Source organism: Lepidochelys olivacea, assembly GCF_965140295.1.
Source record: "Lepidochelys olivacea isolate rLepOli2 genome assembly, chromosome: 4".
NCBI lineage: Eukaryota > Metazoa > Chordata > Testudines > Cheloniidae > Lepidochelys > Lepidochelys olivacea.
Window position 1 is genome coordinate 59,046,745 of NC_140414.1, and position 14,419 is coordinate 59,061,163.

At 38.7% G+C, this 14,419-nt stretch overlaps 1 protein-coding gene across 4 annotated transcripts in view; it reads left to right on the forward strand.

The window, feature by feature from the left end:
• Positions 1-14,030, forward strand: part of IL15 (interleukin 15) — a 93,463-nt gene extending 79,433 nt beyond the window's left edge. For all 4 annotated transcript variants that reach the window (XM_084626692.1, XM_084626691.1, XM_084626693.1 and 1 more), the window contains 5 exons: positions 4,928-5,037; positions 7,520-7,613; positions 8,212-8,253; positions 9,383-9,547; positions 10,112-14,030. In XM_084626692.1, the coding sequence (XP_084482818.1) occupies positions 4,928-5,037; positions 7,520-7,613; positions 8,212-8,253; positions 9,383-9,547; positions 10,112-10,237 (537 nt within the window). In that variant the 3' untranslated portion in view covers positions 10,238-14,030. The remainder of the gene's footprint in view (positions 1-4,927; positions 5,038-7,519; positions 7,614-8,211; positions 8,254-9,382; positions 9,548-10,111) is intronic.
• The last annotated feature ends 389 nt before the right edge of the window (positions 14,031-14,419 follow it).

Consider the following 14,419-nt stretch of genomic DNA (forward strand, 5'->3'; position numbering starts at 1 on the left):
CAGCAAGAAATGATATGAAAGACTGAGGATAGAATGGAAAGACTCTGTCAAGAGACATTTGAAGAGGAAAGGGCTGACACAGGAAGACCTCCAAACCTGTGCCATGGACCAGAAGGAGTGGCAAAGAATCACGGGCACCTCTGATTCCATGCAAGTGAGAAAAAGGAGTCAAAAAAGTCTGTGGACTGGCACACCAGAAACCCTAACCTCCTTGTCCCAAGCAGTGACAGGCATAGTGGTCTGTAAATAGAGGCTAGTGCCCAGTGTCTACTTACCCATCCACAGACCACATCTATTGTAGGTGATGACCAGTAGCCTAGGTAACAGGGTTCAGCAACCTGGAATTTGGCATCATGCTCATCAATGAAAGACAGGTCAGCCAGATCATCCAGCTAGATCATCCACAAACTGATTTTAGATGAGGTGCTTTTCCTTGCTCCTAGCTAGGCACTGGAATAGCAGTACATGAAAATGCTTTTTTCTATCTTCAGCATTTCTTTTGGTAATGGCCTAGCCACACATTCATCACCTCCAGGGTTCCCTGAAATGGTTTCATTCAACACAGAGAGGCTTGCCTTGTGGGTAAGAGAGAAAGACAACATATCACATGACTGCTTCATATGCTACAGTCCATCTCTAGTTCCAGTAGCTTCTCAAGGTCTTACTCTTTCCAGCATTCTTTAGGCAAGGGTCTACCTATCTCAGAAACCATTTCACTCTTCAGGCCATGATAACACTGCCATCAGTGGGGATGTTTCCACTTGACACAGTCCACATTGAAACTTGGGAACCCAGAATTTACTCAGTGGAAGGCTGTCTGCTACAGGAGACAAGGATGAACCTAATCTTGCTACTTTTAGACAAAATGTAAGATTTCTCACCTTCTTGTAGACCTTCCCTCAATAAGAGTTATCACAGGGTAGTATCGTGAAATCTCTCTTGGATATAAACAGTAGCATATGGGTATAAAAAATGCCATTGACTGTCCATGGGATCTTTGATCCTAAATCCATTTAGAAAATAAGATTTAGGCTCCTACATCAGTTATCTATCATTGATCACCACAGTGCCTAAATACCTTTAAAAATTTGGGCCACAGCATCTTAGAAATGCATAGAGAGATTTGTGAGTAAATCTCAATGAAGTAGTTTGAATATATGGTTTGATCGACACAAAATTGTAACATTAGGTTTCAGTAGCTTCCCCGTAGTGTAAAACATAAATAATGTATGTAGCTATAATCTTTCTTGTGTCTAACTTTACTTCAAGGCTTTATGACAACAAAGTTAGCAAAATTAAGCCTTGCAGCATTAAAGTCAAGGGGAATTTTGTCATTGACTTACTTATATGGGATTATGATCAGGTCCCCAGTGAAGAAAGGCTACTACTGTGGCTCAGATTTTACTCTGGTAGTAATTTTAAGTGTTTCATTTTAACTTCATTATTAGAAAGCAGTTTAATAAGGACATTTTTCAAATGAATAGTTTGTGTCATATTTAGAAGTATTTTTGGCAGCAGGGGATGGTTTGATGGGATCTTTGACTATTAGCGGTAAATATGCCCAATGGCCTGTGATGGGACACTAGATAGGGTGGGATCTGAGTTACTACAGAGAGTTCTTTCCTGGGTGTCTGGCTGGTGAGTCTTGCCCACATGCTCAGGGTTTAGCTGATCACCATATTTGGGGTCGAGAAGGAATTATCCTTCAGGGCAGATTGGCAGAGGCCCTGGGGGGTTTTCGCCTTCCTCTGCAGCGTGGGGCACGGGTCACTTGCTGGAGGATTCTCTATACCTTGAAGTCTTTAAACCACACGTTGAGGACTTCAGTAGCTCAGATATAGGTCAGGGTTTGTTACAGGAGTGGGTGGGTGAGATTCTGTGGTCTGCGTTGTGCAGGAAGTCAGACTATAAGATCATAATGGTCCCTTCGGACCTTAAAGTCTATGAGTCTATGAGCACCCACCTATATTTACTATAGAGTTCATTTTGTTTTAAACGTTTTGACAATGCCATTATATGTGGTTACCAGTAAGTGCAGCATAGTGAAAAACAAAATATTTAAATATCATTTATTCCTTCACTTTTACTTGTAGAGTCCCAAGTTCAGGGATTCCTATTTTTATTTCACCCAAAAATAAGACAAATGTAGTAGAAAGATAATAATATAGGGCAAGAGAGTGATGAATTGGCTACTGATTTAGGAGAACCAGAAGTGAAAACCTGAAAGTGGCAAAGGGAAAATTTTTAATTGCAATGGTGAGTTCAAGCCAAAGGAATATGTTATCAAAGTCTGTAGTTGAGCTACCATTACTAATGTTGCTCAAGAAGAGTTAAGATAAAATATTTAATAAATTGGTATACAAAATGATCCTGCATTGGACTAGATGATTTAGGAGGCTCTTTCTAACTGGATACTCTGTAAATTTCTGAAAACTTGATGAGACCACAAAACACCTGTGAAAGTATGCATGGAGCTTCTGTCCTGTGCCCCTCTCCCCCCATTTTTAGAGGCATTCGAAAATCACTACCTATTCAAAACCCAAATTCTTTATTTAAAAAATCAGTTAAGGTTGTTAAGTGACAATAATGTAGTTACCTACTATATTTACAAAACCCAGCACTTGAAAACAAGAAATGAATTAGTCCAGATATGATGACCACATAATGAGCAACCACATTCGTATCGAATATAAAGAAAGGGCTTTTTGATGTGGAATGCAGGCGAAAGAGTAATTTTACCACATTCTGGAATTTTCTTTTGAAAAGTAGTCCTGGATGGGTGAGAAGTCAACAATAAAAATATTCTCCATCTCTATGGGTGGTTTTCCCACTCTGGCAGTTTCACTATTGCTATTTTCAAATAATGGCAATTTCCGAAGGTTGTTTTTTTAAAAAAAATTCTGGACCTTTAATAATACTACCTCTTGTACCAGCCAATATCAAAACCTACCACTGCTTAAAATTGTGAAATAGTGTGATTTTGTTGGAAAGAGCAAAGGACACAAGGAAACACTGGACACTTTGCAAACAAAATAAAACAAACTCTGTTGTCAATGAAACTTTAAATCATATCCTAAATTTGAAAGCATGGGGATTTTAAGTTTTCTTCATTTTGGGGTATGTTGCTTTTTTTTTTTAAATTATATGGGAGATTAAAATCAGCCTTATTATGGGATTATGACTGCAACTTTTACTAGCTATCACCAGTAAAAGAACAGACACTATCAGAGCTGCAGGCTTCTAGAATTTGGCTTAAGGAAGATCTCTTACTTACTTCTTATAATGCCCAATACTGCACCCACTAAAATCAATATAAAAAACTCCCATTGCCATTGCCATCAGTGAGTGCAGGATTGAGCCCCAAACTGTCCACAAGAAACAGTAAAATTTTTTGCTTAATGATACCTTCTTGTTTTCAGTTATACTGAACATATTGGTTTTTAACTTTTTTATAGATAGTTTGAAGGAGGAGTATCAGGCCATTTTTGAGATAGAAATTGACAGAAACTTTAATCTAAAATTAAAGTTTTTAAATGGCTAATATTTTTATGACCTGTAAATGAAAACTAGTTTGAAGAATTTTCTCCAAATCTGTACAGAAATGTTTTCCTTTGCCTTAAGAGTAAATGTGACCACAGTCAGGTCAAATTGATTTTCCAAGCCAAAATTATAGCAGAAAGTGATTGCAACCTTAACAACAGAGAGGCTGCTGCATCTCCATAATACTTAGCACCTGGACTTAAGTTGATGTGACCACAATAGGTCTGTCCTGGTTGAAAGAACCATAAGCTTGTCTCTCTCTCTCTCATTATAGGCTTACAAGTGTGGTGGACAGATAATTTGTTACTTAATGTTTTCGCATACAGCCTTCATTGGAGGCTTACAAACTATTATATACTCAGATTTTTCAGATTTCCATTCACTGGTTAAGCTCTTTTTTTAAGATGAGTTGAGTCACTACTGTGAGTGATTTTCCATACTGAACCAGTTAAGAAAATAAAAATATGTACAAGTATTATTTGTCATGTTCTTATTTTAGTACAAATTATTTATTTGTGGTTTGTTATGGATATTTTACATAACTAGCTTCCAGATACCTGGAACTGTCTTCCACTAAAAACATGTAAGGTTATGTGGTCAACAGACTGCCACATTATTTAAACTAAGCCTTTGGAACTTGGAAACAATAAATACTACTTACTAATCCTTATATAACATTGTTGTGTGTTTAAAGAATTTTACAAATATCAGTAATCCTCACAATAACCCTGTGAAATAAATGACTATTATTAGCAATAAAACATAGGGCCCAATCCCCAACAGGTGTATCTCCATAATTAAACTGTGCCAGTCTACATAAGAGGGGTTTTGGCTCAGTCTAGAATGAAAGTTTCCAAATTCTGAATTATGGAACACTTGCTGGTGATCCATGGAGAGCTGCCCCCCGCCCCCCTTCGTATTTCCAACTGCTAAATTGCATTAAAAGAAGGTGCAACATTTTTAAAAAACCCTTTGCCAATATTACTTTTTCCCATGTTTAATTGCTGTAGATGCTACAGAGATATTATGGAATGCAAAGGGGTGGGCAAGAGGTGGTCTTCAAAATTAAGAGTGGGAAAGCATATGGTCTAATACAATACCTGTATTAAAATGTGATCTGTACTATTAGGAACCCATGATCCAGAACACATTCCTGTTTCTTGTGCTGTGCCCCTGGCATCTGCTTTTCTACCAGCATTTTACTACCTATTCCTAAAAAGCTACAGAGTGGTTTGGTCTTTACAAAATATCCACTGTGTGCAATATTGTCTTTACTAGATGACTTACCTAATGGATTAATTACATCTGTACTAAAATATCCTATGAAGTCAAATTGTGCCATACAACTCATTTAGGTAACTCATAATTCCCTGATCTTATCTTTCAGAAAACACACCTGAGAAGTATTTGTCTCTACTGCCAGCAGTATCTTATTCTGAAGAGACATTTTCTCAGCTTTTTAAATAATGCAACTGGAATATCCATCTTCATTCTTTGGTAATTATAATTTTAAAAAACAAAACTAGTAAATAAATAATTATTTGTAATTGCGCAGTATCTTTCTCCCAATGATCTCCAGTCACTTTACAAAGCTGGATTCCCCAGGGGTCCGTTCCCCAATCTCCGCCCCCTGCTGCCCCAGTGCTTTGTGCTTCACATCCCTTCTGCCCATTGCCCCACTATGTGCCCTGCATGCTCACTCCCCACCCCCTTTTTGGGTCAAGTCTCCCTAATAGGGGCTGTCTTGTCCCTTCCCAACAGTACCTTCCTCCATCTCATTGGGAAGAGGGCTGGTGAGTGTCCTCTGTCCTCTCATTGCTCCAGGTTCGTTGGGAGGGAATTCTTCCTCTCCTTTCCTGTAAGTGTAGACAACAGGAAGGAAGCTGGATTCTTTCCTCTGGATCCACCTGCTGTTTGAATTGGGTGCCACCTCTGCCTTTCAGTTTGTTAGCCCCTAAGGAGGGTGAGAGAAGAACGCTAAATCTGCCACTGCTGCACACAAAATCAGCAGAAGGGCTGGAACTGGCCTGCCCTTACCTCCCCTGTGTCACAGGCTCAAAGACATTATTGCTCCCTCCTGCTTGGGAGTTTGAGGGAAACGTCCCACTCTTTTCCCCCAAAAGAATCCTCCAGTGGTTGCATCTATGATTGAGGCCTTCATTTTCAAAAACGTCTACCAAGTTTGGGGTGCCAAACTTGAGACTCTAGATCCACAGAAGGAACTAAGGGTTTGTCTACATGGCAAGTTAGCAAGGCAGCAAGAATCTATAGTGCACCTATTTGCCACACAGTCATGTCCAGGGCAGTGAAAGTGTTGGAGTGCAGCTTAATGTATTAGACTTTCAAGTAGTAGTAAACCAAGTGCACTCTGGGACTTTTACTGCGCTGTAAGTTACCACATGGGATGTTACTGCACGGCAAGCTGGTGCACTGTAGATTCACAACGTGGCTTGTTGCACAGTAAATTGCTATGTAGACAAGCCCTTAGATTCAGCATTGGAGTGCTTAACATTTAGGAACCCTGTCACATAGCAGCAGCCACAGCTCCAATTAGGCGTCCAGACTCTCTGCACAATGCATGAAGCGAGTTAGGTGCCTAAGAATAGGATTCACAGAAGCCGGCAGCAGGTGAAGATGGTGGTGCTGCTGTCAGCCCCCTTGTATCTTATAGCCCCACTGTGTAGAGCAGTCATCTAGGATGAGGGAGACTTGGGGTCTCCTCCTCAGACCAGTGAAAGTGTGTGTGGATGGTGTACGTGCACTCATCCGAAACACTTCTGTGAAGGGTCTTTTTTAAAAAAAAAAAATCTATCAGCTGTTTGACCTATTGGACATTTGGAATATTAGTTGTCGTTCTGGTGGAATCTAGGTGAGACAATCAAAGGTGCGCGACAAAGGCAAACTATCATACAGCTTTGCAGTCACTCACAATATTATCACCAAAACATGTTTATGTGTATGACTGGGAACCATGTGATAAATTAGAGGGCTATAAGATAATCTACACACGAAGGTAAAATTGAACAAGCAGGTTATATATATGTACTTATCACATGCCTGTGACTACATTACCTGCCCACTGATCAATCTCTGTGATTATATTTGACTATTTCAAACCATTGAGTGGCTTAAAACAACTGCCATTTATTTTAAAATCAACCAGCCAAATAAATATTTCCTCCTTCTCTCCCAATATTACCTGTATTGCTGTAATACCTACAGGCCGCCAATTAAAGAATAAGAGTGAGGCACACACTGTTCCTAAGTTCTTACAATCTAATGTGGAAGGAATTCTTCCCTGCAGTTCAAGATGGGCAAGATTCAGTCCTGAGCCAGTGACAGCTTTTTATACATCAAGAGTTACAGTTTAAAAATCCAGTAGCCCACACCTTCACAGGGCTAAAAACAGGCACTGTACTATTTGGAAGAAGAAATTCCTTCCTCAGTGGGACTCGGAGCTTGAATCTAGCCTTGTACGAAGCTGAGCTGTAAGACTTCAAATTTGTGACATTTTTATATCTAGGAAGAACAATTTTAGGTATTTTACTTTAAATAGTTTTAACCTCTCACTCTGGGCCCTGTGGAGCTGGACCCTCTTTAAAGTTGGTAACATTAATTTTTCACTAATATATATGGGCATATGCAAGATGATGTGGGATAAACATTTTATCACCAGGAGATAAAATGATGTTTAGTATAATTTACTTGTGGCTTTCCACTTCTGAGTAAGGGAATCATCCCAGACTCCTGCTGATTAAAACCCACATACCAGTACGTACCATCAGTATTCCCTATATATTTCATGGTTCCACACTTTATCAGAGGGCTTCACAGTCCGTCACATACGCCTGCATATGTGGCGTATCTGTAATATGATACTGCTTTTCTGCCAACCACTCTTCGTTATATTATTATCTTCAGAAAAGATGTGTGTATGTTACTAAATATTCTAATTGTTTTTGTTGTTGTTTTGTTTTAGCTGCATCAGTGCATATCTACCAAGAATAGAAGCTGAAAGAAGAAGGTGGGAGGCGGTTATAGAAGATTTGCATATGATTAAAGGCATAACTGATGTAAGTTCACAAAGCATTAATGTTTCATAGAATCATTTGGGTAGGAAGAGACCTGGAGTTGATTGTCTAGCCGAGTGCTTAAATAATAAGTAAGTGGGGGGAGAAGGGAGGGGAAGAAGAGAACTCATGTAATGTTGTAGCACAGGAATAAGCAGGGGAGTAGATAACAATATGTGACACTTAGAGTGGACTCTGCATTACAGCCCCTTAAATTAAGCATTTTCATCTTCAATTTTTATTTCTTTCAGTGCTCTATTTTAATCTCTGCAGTATTTGTTCTTAGTCAGATAAAACAAGAAAAGAAAGAGAAGAATTGGGAGTAGGCTTCTTCTGAGAAAGTACTGCTAGAACTCAGTTCCAGAAATGTGCTTCTTACTTTGAGCCTCATGCTGTGAGGTGCTGGGGAATCTCATGCTTACAAGGGCCTCATGCTGTGAGGTGCTGGGGAATATCAATGTCCACTGACTTCAGTGATCTCCAGCATCTTGCAGGATTGACCCTTTGAGCACTGAGCTAGGCCATTCCCTTGGTAGGATTGACTTTATTATCCCTAAACTCAAGAATTATTGTTTATATATCCAAATCTGTTTTCTTTTAGACCATTGATGCCTGTTTATACACTGCATATATAGACAAGCCAGTAAGTACATTTTGTAAATTTGACCTAGACTGGTCTAAGGGTGATATCCTTATTTCTTCTGAAGTAACCAGCTAAAGGCAATTGATGTTTAATTTGATCAAAGCTTCTGAAACCAAATCATTTGCATTAAAAATAAGTTCCCATTCTTTATGTGTATTAATCGGGATGACTATAAGCAGATATGGTTACTGAATCATTGGCTATAGAAGTTTGTCAATTAAAAAGGCTATAGAAGTTTGTCAATTGACAAAATGATTTTTATCAAAAGGAAGAACTTTCCTTTTTGTCAAAAGAAAACATGATTCTCCAACATTGTGCACTTTGCTAGAGCATTCTAAAATAGTGTTAAGATCTAAACTGCATAGGCATTCACCTTCAGATAGTTTCTAATTGGAAGAATGGCAAAGCTAGGGATAACTACCTTATACAGTTATTTCAGTTTAGGGGATATAATTTATATCACAATCATCAGAGAGGTCATGTAGCCAATCTAATTTTAAAATGATCTCCTCAATGCAGCTTCTACACTCTCCTAGGAAGACTGTTCCACAGCCTAATATATGTTACTGTCAGGAAGGTTTTCTTGATAGCTAAAACTTTTAGTTTTTTTAAGAGAGAGGCAATATAGTCCCATGGACAAGGCATGGCTTTGGGAATCAGAACACCTGGGTTCTGTTCCTGGCTCTATCACTGACCTGCTGTGGTACCTGAGGCAAAATCAATCCATCTCTGTTTCTCCATCTGTAAAATAGGGATAGCGATACTCCCTTTTAAAAAAAATTGTTTGAGAGTTATGGATGGGAATTGCTATCAGAGCTAAGTATTATTAATAATAACTTGATCTTATTATTCTTAATTATACCCCAAAGTATATCCTAATTAATTCCCATCCTATCTTGGTATTTACATTTTTCACCAAGCTTGTTATGTCCTGACCCACCTTTAAATGTAATTTAACCAAGCTACACATTAATTCTCATGATCAGTGTAGATATTTACAAACATTTGCATGGCAAAACAAGTACACAGTAGATCAAAATCAGCTGTTGGTTTGCAAAATTTTATGCCACATGTGGACCTATTTCTTTAATTTTTTTATTGTAAAGCCAGTGACATTTTTCATTTTTAGGATGAGTGTGAAGTACAAGTGATGGAATGCTTTTTGTTAGAGTTGAAAGTGATTTCCCAGGAATGTGAAATCAGAAAAGGATGTAAAATCAAACAGTACATACGCAACGTGCTGGCAAATGTAAAAGCAAATTTACCAAAGAACACAAGTTTACCAAACAGTCCGGTAAGTGCCATCTACAGTCAATGGAAAGAGAACAATCCAAAAAAAGCTCCTTTAATGGCTTGAGATAAATTTTGCTGTGAGATACACATAACGGGGGTGTGAGTGGCAGTCACCCACTCACACACTGATTTACACAGACAGAATTTAGCTCTTCTCAGAATAAAGTTTTCTAGAATGTTAGCAAAACAAGTACCTCAGAGGGTGCATCTAGTGTGTGTGCAGGTGTAAACTGGTATCCCATGGCCAACATTTTCAAACTGAAGTTCATAGAGTGGACCATATTTAGACACCTAAAGACATATCCCCTGGTTTTCAAAGGGCCTGAACACCTGCATCTCCCACTGAAGTCACTGGCAGCTCTGCAAGCTCATGTTTAAAAATCAGGCCACTTACATTTCAGTACTTAGGTTCCTTGGCAGCCTCCAGCAGGGCTCCTGTGGCAAGATTTGGCTCTCTATCAAAACCAATTCAACTATCCCCAGTTTTAATATCAAACCAATTTTTACTCAAAGAATTGTCATTTTTCTATTCTTTTGTTTCCTTTTTTATTTATTTATTTTGCAGAACAGGAATAAAATAACATGCAAACAATGTGAAGAGTACGAAGAAGGGAATTTTACCTACTTTATAGAGACTTTTGAAGAGTTTGCAAAACACAAGCTGAAATTTTTACTGCACGTTTCTAAATAGGCTTCCTTTTTGAAAGTGCTTTAGGGAAACTCCATAAACTTTTCTGGCACTTCAAGCAATATAATCACTGGATGGACGGACAGACAGACTGGTTGGCTAGAACTTTGTAAGACAGAAAGGCAGAAAAAACCAAACACAGCCAAGAATAATCTGAACTATGAACTGTGCCACAGACTATTTTATCTTTTTATTTTTAATTTACTACTTCCTCTGGGAAGCTATTAAAATGTAAACTTATGTGTATTTTATAAACATTTTAGATAAATATTTGCTCTTTGCATGACTCAGTAATTGACTACTACTTAGAAAACATAACTTGTTTTATGTACCATAAGTACTTGTTTTAAGTACCATAACTTGTACTGCAAATATTTTATTTTCCAGGAAAGCTAAACTGGTGTAACTGAGAATATATAAAGAAAAGGAGTACTTGTGGCTACAGCTCACGAAAGCTCATGCTCAAATAAATTGGTTAGTCTCTAAGGTGCCACAAGTCCTCCTTTTCTTTTTGCGAATACAGACTAACACGGCTGCTACTCTGAAACCTGAGAATATATATATTCTCATTTTATATATATAAAAATCACTAACCAGTATGTGTTTGGAGTCCTCCTCTGTGCCCAATCCCCACAGGATCAGAGTCTGTCACAGTCCCCAACTACAGAACCTGGCTTTTTAGCTCAGGCTGTACAGTCTCATGCTTTAATCTCTGGAGAGCCCTATTTCAGTTCCCTGCTGAGACCCAGATAGCAATCACCACATGTGTAAAGTCATGGGAAACAGTGGCGCACATAGCTCTGACCGTCATAAACAGGGTTCTGATCCTGCAAGTTGCCCCCTGTGGACAGACCCCTGTGGCCAAGTAATACCCCACTGATTTCAGTGGGGCTCTACACAGTTGCAGCACTTTGCTTTCATAGGACAGCTCACAAAATCAGGGCCTACCTGTGTGGAAACCAGAGTCTGGATTATCAGAAAAATGCTGGACTGAAAGAGGCAGTTGTAAATTGAAACTGTCTGAATCTGTCTGCTTTTTATAACTTTCACTGATGGAGTGACTAAAATGGATTCTCACGATGATGCAGTACAGTGAAAATGCAGTGATGGTAAAACATCTGAGTAATTGTTCTAACAGGAAACAGTCATCCCCATCAAGGAATAGAATGAAAAGATGAAGGGGATTGAAGTTACCAAAAGCTGATACTTAATATCACAAGCATCTACCCGAGTCAAATTTTAAGGCACTAGTAAGAGACTGGCAATAGACTGCCAAGCTAGTTGTGATTTCCTGCTCTCTTTTCTGGCTTTATTGAATTTGAAGTGCAATGACATTCTGGACCAAATTCTGTTTGCCTTACCCAACTAATCCCATTGATTTAAATGAGATGAATGTCTGAGTAAAGCCAGCAGGATTCAGGTCTATATGTGCGCAGGCCAAAAAGTAAATTTTTTCCATTGTGCTATTTATATGTAGTGTGGGAAGATGTAACTAGAAATTAACTGTATAGCTCAAGAAATTAGTCGTGGCATATAGAGTTTTCCACCTGTAGGAGCCTGATTCTCTTTTGCATGCCCACCAAAAATTCCAATTCATCAGTCCCTGGTTAGCAATTAGAATCTGGCCAGGAGGTTGGAAATATGGGAAAGCTATTACCATCTGATGACTGTGCAGTGGTCTATATGAAATGAATTGGTGATTTTTCTCAGTCTAGTTCCTACTGAACAGATGTCTATCATAAAAATCCCTATAAAAATTGGCACTGTTTTGTCAGTCTTAACAGAAGGATTGATCACAGAATCTGTGCATTTCTAACAGGAGGGATGGCTACAGCAGGTTAGGAAGCCATTCTGGAAGTTACCTCATGGGAGTGGAAAGCCTGAGTAGTAGCAGAAAGGACATAGGCGTGGCTCAGTATTTGTCAAATTCGAAGATACTGCCAATTCTCTAAGAAACCCATCCAATTTCTGATGCAGCCAGTGCAAGTCTCCCCATTGATTTTAATAGGAGTTTGATCAGGCCCTTAGAGTTTAAAAATCAGCTAGACAAATTCAGACTAGAAATAAGATGTGACTTTTTAACAGTGAGGGTAGTTAACCATTGAACAACTTCCCAAAGGTTGTGACGGCGTCTCCGTGAGTAGAAATCTTGAAATTAAGATATGCTCTAGTTCAAGCACAGCTTGAATTCATGGTTATCCTAAGGCTTGTGCTCGTCAGGAGGTCAGACTACATGATCACAATGGTCTCTTCTGGCCTTAAAGCATAAGAAAGTCACATGAGAAATGGATTATATGTGAGTCAAATATATTTTAGTGTAATATTGTTAATTCACCAAGTCCTGTTTCCCTGAACAAGAAACAAACTACAGCAAGCAGTTTCTTTACTCAAGTCTGCCACTCCAGTGAGCTCAATACCCAAGAAGCCCTGTCTCTAGCCTCTGTGTTTCCTCTGGGGGTCACGCTGACCACACCTTCTCCAGGCTCCCTCTCCCGCCGAAGACACAGGCTACAACTGAATCTCCACCCTCTGCATTTGCAACCAGGGAAACCCCCCAGTCCACATGGCTTAGCTCTGACCTACCACATGGTCTAGTTCCTTTGGCAGTAGCACCCCCAGCTCCCGCAGCTGTTTTTATTACATAAAGAGACTTAACTGTGCCTTCCCTTGAGCTTGAAAAAGAATACTTGGCACAGCCATTGGCTTAACAAGGTTTGTGATTGGCTTTGGATCCAAGACCATCCTCTACTCCCGATGGCAGCCATTAACATCTTTCAGCAGAACCAGAGATTAGGTGGCTCTGAGTTTCCACTTTATGCCAGGTCGATACAAACGTTACTATGTTTGTTTAAAACTGGTGAGACTGAATGGAGAATTAAGCCCACTATTTTCTCCAGTGCCAACATTTAGATGCTATATTATTCTGTATGGGATTGTGAATCTTCTGTCAAATAAACATATACATAATGTTTGGGGTGGAAATTATTTGTTGTGCAATAGATCAGCCTACAGCACAAATGTATTTTTATTTCATAATATGCTTGTTCTATTTTCACAGAAGTGTATGCTATTGTTTTGTTTGCTTTGCCCAGATGGCAAATGTGCCATTAAGTTTATCTGGCCTAAATTCATTCTATTTTTATAGTAACAAAAATCCTCTTTTGACAAGGAAGATGTACACCATATTTATGAATAAATATAGACAGCCTTTATAGACAATGGATATATTAACATTACACTGTGTGAACAACTCACGTGGGAGAAAATGAAATGTTTTCAATCTAATATGTGGTCTCCATGTCCCAGGATTTATTAAATGGTGATAACCATAGTCATGGTAGGAAAAATTAGATTAAAACAGGGAAAGAAATCAATGTACATCTTTTAGCATGGAACCTAATACAATCAAATTTTTCCCATGGTCCTGGAAAATGCATAATATGTTGCTAAAGAAAAATGGAATTTACCATAATTGATACTCCTGGATTCTTGTGCAGTATTTATAAATTAAGATAACTAATTCCAGTCATGAAGCAAATACTTAATGTCTTTTTCTATAGATTATACAGTGCACAATCCATGCTGGCACATACTTTGTGTGAACAGTATTCCTGAGTAAAATCCAAATGTTATCATCTTGTCAGCGCAAGCAGTGTCATAAGTTTCCATTTTCTACTGGTGCTATGGGGACACTTTAATTTACATCAGCATTTATAAACCATTTGTTGTAGCAAAAAACATCAGCCACTGTGTTAGAGACCATGGACTGATTGCTATGTATCCAGCTCACGAGAAATAAAAGGTTTTGTTTGATTTACAAAGTGTTGTGTATTATTTGTTCTGAATAATACACCTGAACAGGGACTTAAGTGAACAAGTGGTGAAGGAAAAAAAGACTATGGGATCTGGTGCCAAAACATTTTACATACACATCTTGGGTCTTCTTACTATCACATATGGGGGAAGGGGGGAACGAGAGAGAGAGAGAAGCTTGAAAATGGCCTGGAAAATGTCCAGGAATCACCCAAATAAGCAATTTTAACTTATTCTCTAAAGGCATGTTTTCACTTGAAACATGGTGTGGGTTTGCTGTATCCATGTTATGTGAACTGCAACAAGTGGTGTGCAAACAGTATGTACACACCACATTGTTATCCCACAGTTAAGGTAGTTTTGCCTCAAATC